Here is a 13,796-nt window from a genome sequence, read left to right on the forward strand (position 1 = left end):
GGGAGGGGCAGAGAGAGAGGGAGACACAGAATCGGAAACAGGCTCCAGGCTCCGAGCCATCAGCCCAGAGCCTGACGCAGGGCTCGAACTCACGGACCGCGAGATCGTGACCTGGCTGAAGTCGGACGCTTAACCGACTGCGCCACCCAGGCGCCCCAGTACTATAAAGATTTTAATGTGAATGAGCAATAACTAGCTTGTTACCATCTGTGAAGTGTCCATATCCATAGGTTTTTAACATACTTACTTGAACAATGGAGTTCCACAAACGACACATTTATATATTCCAGGATCTTTGTGATGTGTATATTCTCCTTCGAAGGCACTGATAAACAAATACACAGGGCATTAAACCAATTAAACAAAGTTCGCATTATTTCTTATAGAATGTATTTGCTTAAAATAGATTTCTCTAATAAATCTTTCAAGGGCTTTTTGTCCTAAAATGAGAACAGACCAAACATATGGAAATCTGAACATTACTAATATACTTCAAATCTATATAATAAAATGTGCATATAACTACTCCAAACCAGTGCAAGTTAAATAAAAAAAAAAAAAAACCCAAGCCATCTAGTTATGTAATGCTTAGAAAAAATTTTTGCTATAAAAAAAAAAAAAAAACAGCTTGTAGTTCAGATTCGCAGAAGAAAACATTACTACACAAGATTTCTGCCTACTCTACAGTGTTCAAGAGTGTATACCCCAAAATGCAGAAGGGTCCAAGACTTCAAGTGGAAGGAGACTTATTTTTTGGTTTGAAAAGGAATATTGCAGCTTTAAGGGAATATTTTTCTAAGTTAACAATCTTAAAGGCTAGGAGGTCATTCCACTAATGCAAATCAGCTGTGCTAGCCCAACAAAAAGTCTATGTGCTCTGCAGCTTGTTTTTATTATCCTTTCACCCTCTTTATGAGGTCCAATTTTTTTATAAACAGAATTTTTAAGAATGACCTAATCTCTAGTTGTTTGTGTGCATTCAATCATTTTGCTCGTCATGTACACAACAGGACGGGTAGAGGTCCTCCTGGGCTGAGACTGAAGCCCACCGTCGGCTCGTTGTGTGGTGAGGGTAGACTCTGTCAGAGATTCAACATTTGGCAAACTCAGTAAACAGTATATACTGTGACAGGAAGAGAGTGTTGCCTATTAACAAGGACCCCATGTGTGGTAAAGAGCTCTTTCAGTTCATGAATGAAAACAAGAAGTTACATCATTAATAAATTTGGATCAGAGGTAAGTCACGGCCTTATGCCAGCCTCCATGGTATAAATTAAACAACAAAATGGTTGGACCTTGGCAAGTTACCTTTGAGCTGGAATCAGCTGAGAGAGACTTTATTCACTAAAAACGTCTTGGAAGTGAACAGACTCTTTTTTCAGGACTTAGGGCGAATTTCCAAGGACCAAAGCCATGTGAGGGCAGTTATTGAAAATTTTTGACATTCCAACCACAAATGAGCCAATAAATACTTTCTCCACATGTGCTTCAAAAAGAAATTGGAGTGGGGTAGAAAGGAACTAAATTATGCTACCTTCTTTTTGCAGCCAAAACGTCTATACTTACAATGGCCACCTTCAAAATTTCAGCGTCCTGGCACAGCGCCATGTCCCTCGTGGTTTTGCTTACTGTGATGTCTTCCCCAAAAATGTACCTAACTCGCTATTACTTCCACACATTTTGTAGTAAACTAAAAACAGGCCCTTAATAAAAGCCTTGTGACTTTACATAAGATAGAGTGTTCATTGAATGGGGGAAAGAATAAATAAAACTTAGTCTTCACCTAAACAGTACCATTTTCAACCTTTTCAAGGATACCAATTTGTAGATGTTAGCAAAGAGGTGTAGCATTCTTTAAATTAAATGGCAAGGAACAGGATTCAAAGCGGGGGGGGGGGGGGGGGGTGGGGGCGGGGTGAAGAAAACTAGCTCTTAATGACCATTCCTCGCAGCTCATCTTACCTTTCGGTCCCTTTCTCCTGAGTGACATGGTACTGCAGGGGTGTCAGCCGCTTCCTTAGTTCCTGCTGGGAAAAGACCACCTTACAGTTCTTTTTATCCCTACATGACCCTGGAAAAAGAGAGGACATGGGAGAAGGAGGCTTTTTAGCTTGGATCCCGAATGCTTGCTTTGGCTGGCCGCCACAGCCCAGCTTTAGCAGTCACTGGTCAACCACCAGACCAGCCCCTCACGCACCAAACTTACTTCAACGCAGCTGACTATTTCTCTCCGCTTACAGAGAATCCTTCTCAAGGTTCAGGTGATTCCATGGGAGCACTGACAAGGTGCTAGAGTCAAGGATACTAGCATGTGATGGTAATGACTCACTGAACATTCACAAAGATGGTAGTACATCCTTTACGTCTCCTGAAACCATGACCTTGTTTTTTCAAATAAATTCCAAAAGCATAGCTCCATTTATAAGCATTTACACTGTATATAGATAAGATGATGGGCATATTAGGTTAAATAATAACTCCCCATTCAAAAACTTTGCAACTCAGTAGAATAGCTGGAAACTGTCATTTAATTTCCATTCTGGGTGATTTAAATACCATCCTATTTTTTTTTTTTTAACCCTAAAGATGCATTTTTTTCCCGTGACTAGGAATTGCTGTTCTCTGTGATTGTCAGATACTGCACTAGGTTCTGTGGAGCCCTTAAAAATGAATGTCTTTTAAAGATTGTATCTTACCAGGTTAAGCAGGCAGCAAGAAAATTTTAATAGACTCCAGAAGGCATTGACACTAATGTAGATTCAATAAGTTCCAAAGAAAAGGTGAGAAAAATAGGGAGGGGGGAAAGACAAAGAGAAGAAGAAAAGTGAATGTGATTTTACTTACAGACCTACATCTTGTTTGCAAAGTGTATCTAGGAAGACTTCACTGAGTATATTTGAATGGTGAAATGATTTTAATGTGATTTTAATAACAATGGCATCTTTTATTTCAACCTATACAGACTGCAGTAAAATGTTCAGACAACACCTGTTTATACGGAGTATTTTATTTTACCTACACAAATGAATTGAAAAGAAATATAACTCTGAGACGGGGCAACCCTTACTCACTGCAGTCAAATTGCTTTTTTTTTTTCCTTTTGTCATCCATCACAGTGGGAAAAAGGCTTGCAGTTGGCCCCATGTGCAAAAATCTCTTATCACGTTTTGAAGTTACTGAAAGAAAGCTTGCTTCGTTCCCTGAATACTAAACTCAACTTCTGTGAAATAAAAAGAATTCTGATTTAGAATAGAAACATTTTCTACTTCTTTTACTTGTCAGTCCCCCAATGTCATAGTATGTGAGATCACTGAAATTCAACCAGGACAAAATTGACTAACCAGTTACCCTGATTGTGGGATTGAAGAAGCATATCAGCTTCCAGGATCAGGGCCACCAAGATAGAGCGGGTGATTCTCTATGAGAAAATACAGAGGCGGGAAGAGAGCTAAGCAGAGCCAAAGAGAAAGTCGCACCTTGGAGCAGGCCTGTGGGTTGTCAAACAGCGCCTCTCCTGACCTTCCACAGAGCACGCTGGCCCTGCTCTGGCCTGGAAAGATCCGCAGGAACAGCTGGCATATCACTAATGGTGTGCTGGTCTCTCATCTCAGTGGAACCCATATTATACTAGGCTTTATCCAAACACCTACTCCTTACACTTGTAATATTTCCAAGGGGTAGATGAGAAGTGTTTGTCCTGTCAGAACAAGCCTCTCCAGAGCCTGAGTGCTGAGCTGCTCTTTGTTATGTATCAGTTGACTGGGATAGCTGAGTTTCTGCTCCGTTCACTCTAGACTTCTTAAAAATTATTATTATTATTTTTTTGTATTTCTTTATCAGTTGGAAGGGTTGTACCTTTGTGGATTTTGTTAGACTAACTGCATGTCTAACGTGACAAAATCTACTGGTTAAAAGTATTCCGTCCAGTGGCATGGTAATTAAAATCTATACAACTAGAATTAAACAATGCTGTCCAAAATATTTTTGTTAATATATGTTCATTCATACAAAAAGACCAATTGTGTTCCCAAAGTTGAGAGAACTAAGCTACCCATCTGTATGTCATTTAGTACAAGAGAAGCAAACTGCAGGTTTAAATTACATGGTATTGGATTGCAATTTCCTAACATTGGATGCTTTTCTGCTTTTTTACCTTGAGTCATTTACTAAGGAGTGTTCATAAAAAGTAGCTTAAAGCACAGATGCTTGCAAATCGTTTAGGCAAAGATGTTTCTCTCTTTTTCATTCTCCCTCTCTCAAAAAATCTCCCTTTTCTGAAGAAAGAATAAAATTGTTGGTCAGTATTGACGAACCATGTCAAGCATTTGTACAGAGAGAAAAGGTAAAATTGAAAACATCTGATTGAAGTAAATAATACAAACATAAAAGCTTTAGTCGTGAATGAAGGGTATTGAGGAGACCTTATTTCATAGATTAGAAATTACTTTTGATCTAAACATTCTTAAAAACAGATTGTTTTCCACTATGAACCATCTCATTAACTGTGCTACAGAGACCTCGTTTTAATGGCAAGCTCTGAAAGGGTGCTGCTGTACTCTTTTGTCAGACCCCATCTGATTTGGGAGGGGGATAAAGATTTCATTCCAGCTTTCTTTGTTTGTCTTTCAAGAACCACTAAAGCAGCATTCACACAAATTTTGTAGGAATGTGCCCTATGTCATAGCCTACAAATTATTTGGTTTTGGTGCACTTAAAGGTCATCTTCCAAATTAGCAAAATTTTCCTATATCCTGGCTTTTCAACCTTAAATATAAATATTGTTTCCTAACTGTAAGTGAGGTGTTTTTTTTTTTTTCTTTAAGAAATGCTAGTGCTAATTTAAAGTTGTCAAACTTTGTACGTTTTCATTCTTTGGTCATACCACGTTCTCAAAATAATTAGGCTTTTAAAGTGTACCTAATAGCAAAAAGAAGGATATGTAGACTAGAACAGCTATTGTGATTTTATATTAAACAACCCGGTGAGCAGTTAGTCAGATTTTAATCAATTTCTTGCCACATAGTTTAATAATACACTTCCTGGACAATTGAAAGCTCTACCATTACATTAGCTCTTCCAGCATCATAACTGAAAACTGACATGTATAAACACAGAAAGGCTTCTCTTTTGTCTCTGATTTCCCTTCTCCCTCTCAGACACACTTCCCTGAAGTCATATGGTGCCACTGTTAATTTTGAAGAAATTATTTCATTTTGAAATTCTACAATAATTCATTGGATGGTTTCCCTTTACTATCTTCACTTAGGAACTGTAATTTTCTTATTACACAGGGTAATTTAACATTAGTATTATATGACATCTGTTCAATGACCTCTAAATTGGCTTAGAAGTATGTTACGGAAAGATTTTTCCTTTATTTAAATGTTTAATAGAGTACTTTGAAGGCACAAGTGAGGCTGTGTGTATATACCTGCAACACAAAGTATATTTGAGAGGGTGACACTGCCACTTTGGTATCTAATCACCACACCATTCCCTACAGAGCGACTTTGGTATAGATAAAGATCCATCTTGAACGCCCTTCAAGGGTATTTATTTACTGAAAGACTCCCAAATTCTCTTTTATATTAACGCTTGTTCCATTGAGGCTTGCTGCCTCAGAGCCAGTATTATCTTGAAGCTCCAATGGAAAGCTCTTGCTCTAAGTAGAAACAGACTTTCAGCAGAACTCATGTTCTGGCTCTGCCTGCTTCCCACTCATGTGACCTTAGGCAAGTCGGTCTCTTAGCCATGTACGGACACCCTCACAGGCCTGCTGTAAGGATCACGGCAATTGTCGCTTAGCAAACACTGTCCGAGTAAATGCAATATCACATTATCGTTCTGAATACAGTAAATTCTGAAGTCAAAAATGTATTCTGAAAGGTAGCCAGGTCAAGTATTTCAGTGTGCTGCAGTATCTTATTTTTCTATACTAATTCCCTTAGAACAGTATTTTTCCCACAAATTGTCTTTAAGAATGATTAAAATAAGAATTAAAAGAAAACTAAAATTTGAGTATTTACTATGTGCCAGGCACATTTCTAAGCATTTTTACATAACCACATTTAATCTTTTCAATAATTCTAAAATATAGATATCATGCTCATTCTGCAGATACGAAAACTGAGGCTCAGAGAGGTTGTAACATAACTTAATAGGGACAAACAGTAAATAAAATTATCAACTCAAACCAGGGCTCTCTGACTGCAAAGCCCATAGTCATTATTCTGTGAGGAAAAATTATGCTACAACGTTCTTCTTTCTTCTTAAATTATGCAATAACTTTAAGCTCCAGAACTACCACTAACAAGATAATAAAGGAGAAAAGTAATAACTGCCTCAGTACATTCAGAAAAATACCTTTGTCTGCTAGCCAATGTCTGTTTTCCCTGTGTTCATTCCTTCAACATCGGGTCAGTGACAAGGTTCAAATGGGATTCTCACAAAGTCTATAAAACGTTGAAAGGCTTTTTAACTTCCTGTTAAGAAGTAAATCAGATCTGTTACCTAAGTCTTAGAACACTTTTAAGTCATAAATCTTACATTCAGTGTGAAAAATCAAAACAAAACAAGACCCAAAGATCCCATAACTTTAATTTTGGTTCTAGGATCAGAAAAAAAAAAAAAAAAAATGAAACGATTAAATATTTCCCCAAGATAATAAATAAATAAAAGATGACAAGAGCATCTTGTTTTGCTTTGACCTTACCGGGTTTAAACAGTAAAATTCATGTTAAAATAGCTTGCTACTATATTTCAAAGTGGTATACTCTGATTTTCATTACAACGTTCAATTTTCTGTTGGTTATTAGTCTGTCATATTGGAAAGCTGAAAACTATCCGGATATGATAGTGTTAGAAATTTCTAAATTAAGTGGGCATTTATAAAAGCCAAATCTGGCTCATTTTTAGAAGAGAATGTAAAATGTATTCCATGAACCACTTTTTCATATTTGTTTGTCTGTTTTGCATTCCAATAACCAATAAAGGAAATGTCAAGCACAGGGAAGAAAAGCTTCCATGCTAGCAGAAGCATACCCAGTTCTGGTTTTTCTCTCCTAGTGGACCTACACAAGAATAACATTCCCAGGATTAACATGCAGTCATGACACTTTTGCTACAACTGTGGCTTCCATGAAACTAGGACTGCAGAGCTTACTTACAGGGACAATGATCCAGCGTTTTTTTTTTCTTACTGTTTTTTTAAAGTCATCCAAAGTGTTGACTGTTAACACAGTGCCAGGTACTGTGCTAAGTAAAATATATTCAATCATTCCTTCAGTAAGTATTAAGCACCTACTATATGCCAGCATTATTCTAAATACTTAGGATATACCGGTGAACAAAATAAAGATCCTGTTCTCATGGAGCTCCCACGAAAGCAGCAGGGGTAGGGGAAGATAAAGAAAAACACAATGAAAACAAGTGAGTAAACTGGATAGCCTCTTAGAAGGTGGTTAAGTACACAGGAAGGAAAAAAGCTGAACTGAGCACAGCAAAGACTGGGAATGCTAGAAGTTAAGGGCTATAACCTTAAGTATAGTGGTCAAAGTTGGCCTCACTGAGAAGATGGTATTTGAGCAAAGTTCTGAAGGAAGGGAGGAAGTTGGTTGTACAGACGTCGGAGGGAAGGGCCGTCTGAATACATGCAGGACAGGCCCAACGCAAGAGATGGATATACTAAATTAACGCTCTAGCGGTAGAGACAGCATACATGGTGAAACCTGAATGTGAATGGAGCAGAAACCAACAATTTATAAACACGCGAAGTAAATGTTTTTAAAACCAGGAGATTTACAATTAACATATCAGGCCAGACGTTGTCTGGCATCACTTCTTACTCCCAAGAGAAAAATGTTAGTGAATGTCCTTTTTAGCAAAGTACTAACCTCAAAATAGCTCTCAGTATCTGTCTGGCTGAACTTTGAACCCAGCATCGGAGTGCAGCCTCTGCTAATTTGCTCTGTGTAATTAACGTCATCCCTTTCAGACTATAGATTGTCATTCCAATCTGGAGTCATGTGTAAGAGGATACTCAGATGTTTTTCAGTGATAAATTTTTGATGGACCCAGAGAGCAAAATCCTATGGCCAAACAATGATGCTTTTACCCTCCTGGAACACCCCAGTCACTCTCCCCTTCAGAGTGTTCTTGTAGGTGATGTCAGGGAACATCCATAACTAAAAAGAGTATAAAATTTGTACCTCAACTTGGTTTCCATCTTTAAAAAAGATACTTAGTTTCTACGCTTAGGTTCAGTTTAATTTTATCTATCCTCCAAGTCCTAAATATAATACAGAGAAAATAAAATTCCAGGTCTTAGGAGTCAGAAAGCAAGACAATAGTTTCTTCTTAAGTTAAAGATTTTTTTCTTTTCTATATGTGAGAAAAATCATGTCTTTGTCATAGAAGTTATCGCATTTCATGCCTTCTCACTGCTTTTCTATTACTTCACATAAGACAGTTCTACACATCAGTTTCAGTTATATTCTACTGATGCATGCGCAGAGTTCTAATTAACATCAATGGATATTATAAGCATGCCAAAGCAATATGCCATTTTAAACTTCTTGAATTAAACAAGACCATATGTTTTAGTGAAGCATAGTTGAATGATAAAATTAGTCTTCTGGTTTCCATACTAAAGGTTTGAATAGATAAACTGAGAATATACTTTCAAGCAAGTTTTCCTTCCAAATCTACCTACCTAATAAATTAATCCCTACTCTGATAACTCCATTCCTCTGGATACCCTTAGTACCAGTGCATCTACTCTGAGAGGTGCTGTTTACACAGGCTAAGATAGCATTTTACAATTATTTTCAAATGCCTTTAGGCGTTTCTGCTTTATTTTCCCAGACTATAAATTCTTTGACAATATGTTGAGCCTCATATTAATTCATACTTTCTACAACCACTTACTAAACATCTACAGTGAATCAAGAACTAAGATGCTGGAAAGTTAAAACATGAACAAGTCGAGGAGAGCACCCGTTCCAGCACGAAAGATAAGAAAAGCAATCAACACAATGTATAGTCCTACGGTGAAAAGTATGTGCAAACTTCTGTGCATGGAGAATTGACAAAGAAGACATCAATACTCTTAAACTTTGCCCATCTAGATTGGCTAGGTCCAGTTGTAATGAGATATGGAAAGCTCATAATTTGTAGAAACAGCATCTAAGGATCAGAGGGCCAGGGAAGATTCAAATAGGACAGAGACCCTCCATCTACACAAGCTGAGATGTAGGGTGATCCAATGTGCCCATGTCAAGATGGTAACTACCCTGCCCTGACGAAAGGAATGCAGACGGTCTTTCTTGTAAGTGGTATCGGCCAACTTACCAAAGTAAAAACAGCCAGGATAAAGTTGTAGATTTAGATTTGGAAGAGGAGAAATTGGGGAGCTAAGAAATAAGGCAGTTTTAATATTAAGGGGAACGTGTGCAAGCATTTTCTCACTGGAAGTCAACGGGAGTAAGTTTATTTCCCACAGCTTCCAAAGCCTATTAATATGGTTTAAAACTCTAGCCTCTAATAGTAAGTTCTCCTACGTGGAGATGTGTGACTTTCTTGAGAGGAGACATGGAGAGTTTTACCATTACGTGCATTCTGATGAAACATTCACCTGAATGACTCCATAAGATAGAAACCACATTTTGCATTTCTTTTACTTGTGTGTTACAAATTTTTAATTGTTGAATTCAGGCATGGTAATAATTATGTCAACATTCTTTAAGTACTAAAAGAATTAAACAGTACTTTATCAACTCTTCAGAATGTAATGCAAATATCAACAGCAATCATTTTTATATTAATGTGGACCAAAAGCCTAGAGTTTAGGAAAATATTTAAAACATGTCTTGATCCAAAAGCATTTTCTTGCTTGCAAAGCATATGAGTAGAAAGAGAATTTTTAAAGGAACTGCCATCATCAAGTGACAAGAGTGGAAGAGAAAGTCACTTAACTTCAAGTCTATCTGATTGCATGTGAAATGTCTGACAAAGTTGGAGTTCCCTGTTTTTAATTCTTTTTTTTTTTTTCTAGTATGGGTCTTCACTAGAACATCATAGCCCATACAGGGAAAAAAAAATAAAAATTAAAAACAGACAGCCTCATTTCCATTCTGCATTTCACATGCAATCAAAAAAGACTTGCAAAAAATAGCTCACTCCCCCATTCTCCCTCACCCCCTTGGGAGCACAGACTGCAGGGAAGATGAGGGGTAACCATCCACAAGAAGGAAGGATAGGATCCCTAGCTTAGATGATCATGCAGAATTTTGTTTAAATGTAACATTAAGAATACTTCATTAGAAAGAAAATAAAATGTATATTGTCTAAGAGCTCAGCTTTGTAAATTTCCAAAATTACATTACTGCTCAAATCAAATTTAAAATCTAAATTAATTCTATAACAATGGGCAGAAAACAAGTCTACAATTGCCACTCAATGGTCAGCTGAATTTGAGTCCATATGTTCCAGAAAAAAATGTGAAAGTGTCTGGACAAAAAAGTCAAAAAAATCTCACATTTTTCTTTGTCACCCGGACAAGTAAAGGAAAGCCATACGGCTTCTTCTGAACTATACAATCTCCTTGAAAGACAGTGTACATATATATGTTGGTTATCTTTGTACTCCTAGCACCTAGCGCCATGCCTGGGAAAGAGTAAGTACTAAGTAAGTATATGTTGTATTTAAAGATTTATACAACTCTCCATTTTAATTAATTATATTTAAATCATCTTCCTAAAAGATGTGTTCTAACTGATGCCTTTGGCTATGTTTCTTGGAATTTAGTTTAAAAACTACAACAGGGGCGCCTAGGTGGCTCAGTCGGTTAACCGTCTGACTCTCGATCTCGCCTCAGGTCATGATCTCACAGTTCGTGAGATACTGCGCTGACAGCACAGAGCCTGCTTAGGATTCCCTCTCTCCCTCTCTCTGCCCCTCCCTTGCTCGCTCACTCTGTCTCTGTCTCTCTCTCTCAAAAATAAATAAGTAAACTTTTAAAAAAAAAACTGCAATAAATAGGGGTACCTGGTTGGTTCAGTCAGTGGAGCATGTGACTTTTGATCTCTGGGTTATAGATTCAAGCCCCACACTGAGTGGAGAAATTACTTAAAAAGAAAAGAAAAGAAAAGAAAAGAAAAGGAAAGGAAAGGAAAGGAAAGGAAAGGAAAGAAAAGAAAAGAAAAGAAAAGAAAAGAAAAGAAAAGAAAGAGAAAGAAAGAAAAAGAAAGAAAAAAAAGAAATAAAGGAAAAGAAAAAAAGAAAAAAAAACCCTACAATATTTAAAATCAGTGAAAAAAAATGATGACGGATTAAAATATTTTTGCCTTTATTACTACTCTGAATCCTTTATTACCTCTCTCGAATTCTACATTTGAATCTATTATTATGGCTAATACTCCATTAAATCTCTGGATTTAAGACTATGAGATTACCTAATCCAGCATTCCCCAAAATGTAATCTGTAAAACACTGGCTCTAAAAAAAACGCTAACAGGTTGTTCTTGTGGGGAGCAGGGGGGGATTGGCAAGAATAAGTTTCCACAGTCCAACCAGACTGGAAAAATCAACATTATGTGGGCTTTTTAATGAAGATCTCAGAGATTTTCTTAATGCTGATGTGCATTATTAAGAATGTGGTATTCTGACACACCATTATTTTATGCTCCACTAGAAAAGTTAAAAAGTTGCCAATGACACAATATTTTCTCGCACAATGGTTTAAACTGCATCCTGATTAACAAGATGATAAAATGTGAGAATAGAATTGATACAATATGGTAGTATGCAGTTTCTCAATTTGACAATGAGATCAGTTTACATGGCTTTAGTAGAACCAGTGTTCCTCCGGTTACAATTCGGAAAGTGATAAACTCCTAGTCCAAAGTTCTCATGAGGAGACCAAGGCCTAACAAAGTTACTGGACATGGTCACACACCTGGTTAATGAGAGCCAGGCTCTCTGGTCTGCAGTGTTCCTGCTTTAATTTAGTCATTCATTACATTTCTTTCTTGAACTCATGCTTTGTTGTGCTTTAACATGCCCATTTTTTACTCACCCATGTGCTCACAGTCCATTCCCACCCCCATGCCGCCATCCCCCCACCCCCACCACTTCCTGCTAATTACATCTACACATTCCTTCAATATCCTTCAGAAGAACTGTCATTGCTTCAGATCCTATTCCAAGAAGCCAGTCTGCCATTCTGTGCAGAAAGAGAGAGGCACCGCGCTTCTCACTTCTTTTACTCCCTCCCACCAGAGCAAAACAAAGGAGGAAATATTTATATAGAATCATAAAACCATCAACTATATAACTTCTTTCATCCTATAGATAACAAAACTGCGACTAAAATGGCCATCTTTCTCACCAGAATGTACATTCCTTAAAAACAGAGATCACATTACTTACAATGTGCCATTATTTTGATACATAAGCTGATGCTACTTATTTACACCCATTCATTCATTCCACAAATATTTATTGAACACTTATTATGTGACAGACACAATTCGACTTGCTGAGATGCAGTTGTGAACTAAAGAGACAAAAAATTTCTGCCTTTCCAGGGATCACTTGGCAGGAACCAAGGATTTCCTACATTAGAAATAGACTTTGGCCGCTCACCTTTCCCAGACTTTTTGGACATCCCACCCCCCTCCTTTTTTAATTTTTCCAGCTTATTCCCCTTACAGCCAGGGATTAAAGTCACACAGAATAAATTCTGGGAAATGTGAAATAATGTTAACACCTGAGGGTTATATCTAATTGTGAAAGGTTTGATAAGAAAGTTCTATCATTCTTAGTTTACAGATGAAGAAAAGAATAAAGGACACAAAACAGATTCATGGGGCCAGAAAGCAAATTGGTGGTAGAAATAAACTAGTAAGTACAGACTAAGCTTCTAATCTGTTTCTTCAAATACTCTAATGATTTAAATTAACACTCCATTCTGTTTGTAATTATGTGGCTAAATATAATAAATGTATCTATTGTTGAAGGAAATGCTTACCCTAACAGTTGAGTGAATTTAAATTCTATAAATGTATAGGTCTTACAAATCACTTAAATAACTGATATCTTCATCATTTCATGGTATATTTTTTATAACATGCATTTTTAAGTGACTAACACAAGTGCAAACATACTAAATGTAAAAAAAGAAAAGAGAAAAATACTAGGGAGTTGAAAATAAACAAATGGAAAGTTTCATCTTTTAAATAAATGCTTGATTTTTAATGCAAAGGCACAAAAAATAATTAGAAATAATTTGCCATTGCATCTCAGTGAAATCTTTTTATTTCAAAGCACTTTAAATTAAACTGTATCTGGCAAAAACAGTCATGGAAATTTAATTCCTAATTAAAATGTTTAGGATGAAGCTATAAACTGGAAGAGACCGACGATAACAGTCCATCAAGTATGTAACCTCAATATTAGAGAGTCTCCGGGAACTGCCATGCAGTCCTCATTCCTTCATTAAACATATGTTTAATGACAGCAAAAGGTGGCTCAGGCTTATCTGAATAAATCCTTCTATGATCTGATAGGTAACATTACTGTGAACATGTTTAGATGGACAAACATCTAATAACTTCACTTATAAGAGTCCCCCAAAGTCCATATTGTCTAGATAATCTAACCCTGTAGAATTATCATTTGTTTTCAGAACTCGTATGTTTTATATTCTTTCCAGTCATTGTTAATTAGCTGACCAGTGAATTTCTCAAACTAAAATTTGTTCTTTTGTTTGTCCCCATTTTCATCTCTGTTGCTACTAG

The 13,796-nt window shown here is 36.9% G+C and overlaps 1 protein-coding gene across 3 annotated transcripts in view; it reads right to left on the minus strand.

Annotated features, from left to right (window-relative positions):
- The window catches only part of MSRB3 (methionine sulfoxide reductase B3), a 175,638-nt gene that overhangs the window by 124,634 nt on the left and 37,208 nt on the right, over positions 1–13,796 (minus strand). For all 3 annotated transcript variants that reach the window (XM_058742121.1, XM_058742122.1, XM_058742123.1), the window contains exons 3-4: positions 1,963–2,071; positions 248–325 (exon numbers count right to left, since the gene is read on the minus strand). In XM_058742121.1, coding sequence (XP_058598104.1) covers positions 248–325; positions 1,963–2,071 — 187 coding nt within the window. The remainder of the gene's footprint in view (positions 1–247; positions 326–1,962; positions 2,072–13,796) is intronic.

Source organism: Neofelis nebulosa, chromosome 8, assembly GCF_028018385.1.
Source record: "Neofelis nebulosa isolate mNeoNeb1 chromosome 8, mNeoNeb1.pri, whole genome shotgun sequence".
NCBI classification, from domain to species: domain Eukaryota; kingdom Metazoa; phylum Chordata; class Mammalia; order Carnivora; family Felidae; genus Neofelis; species Neofelis nebulosa.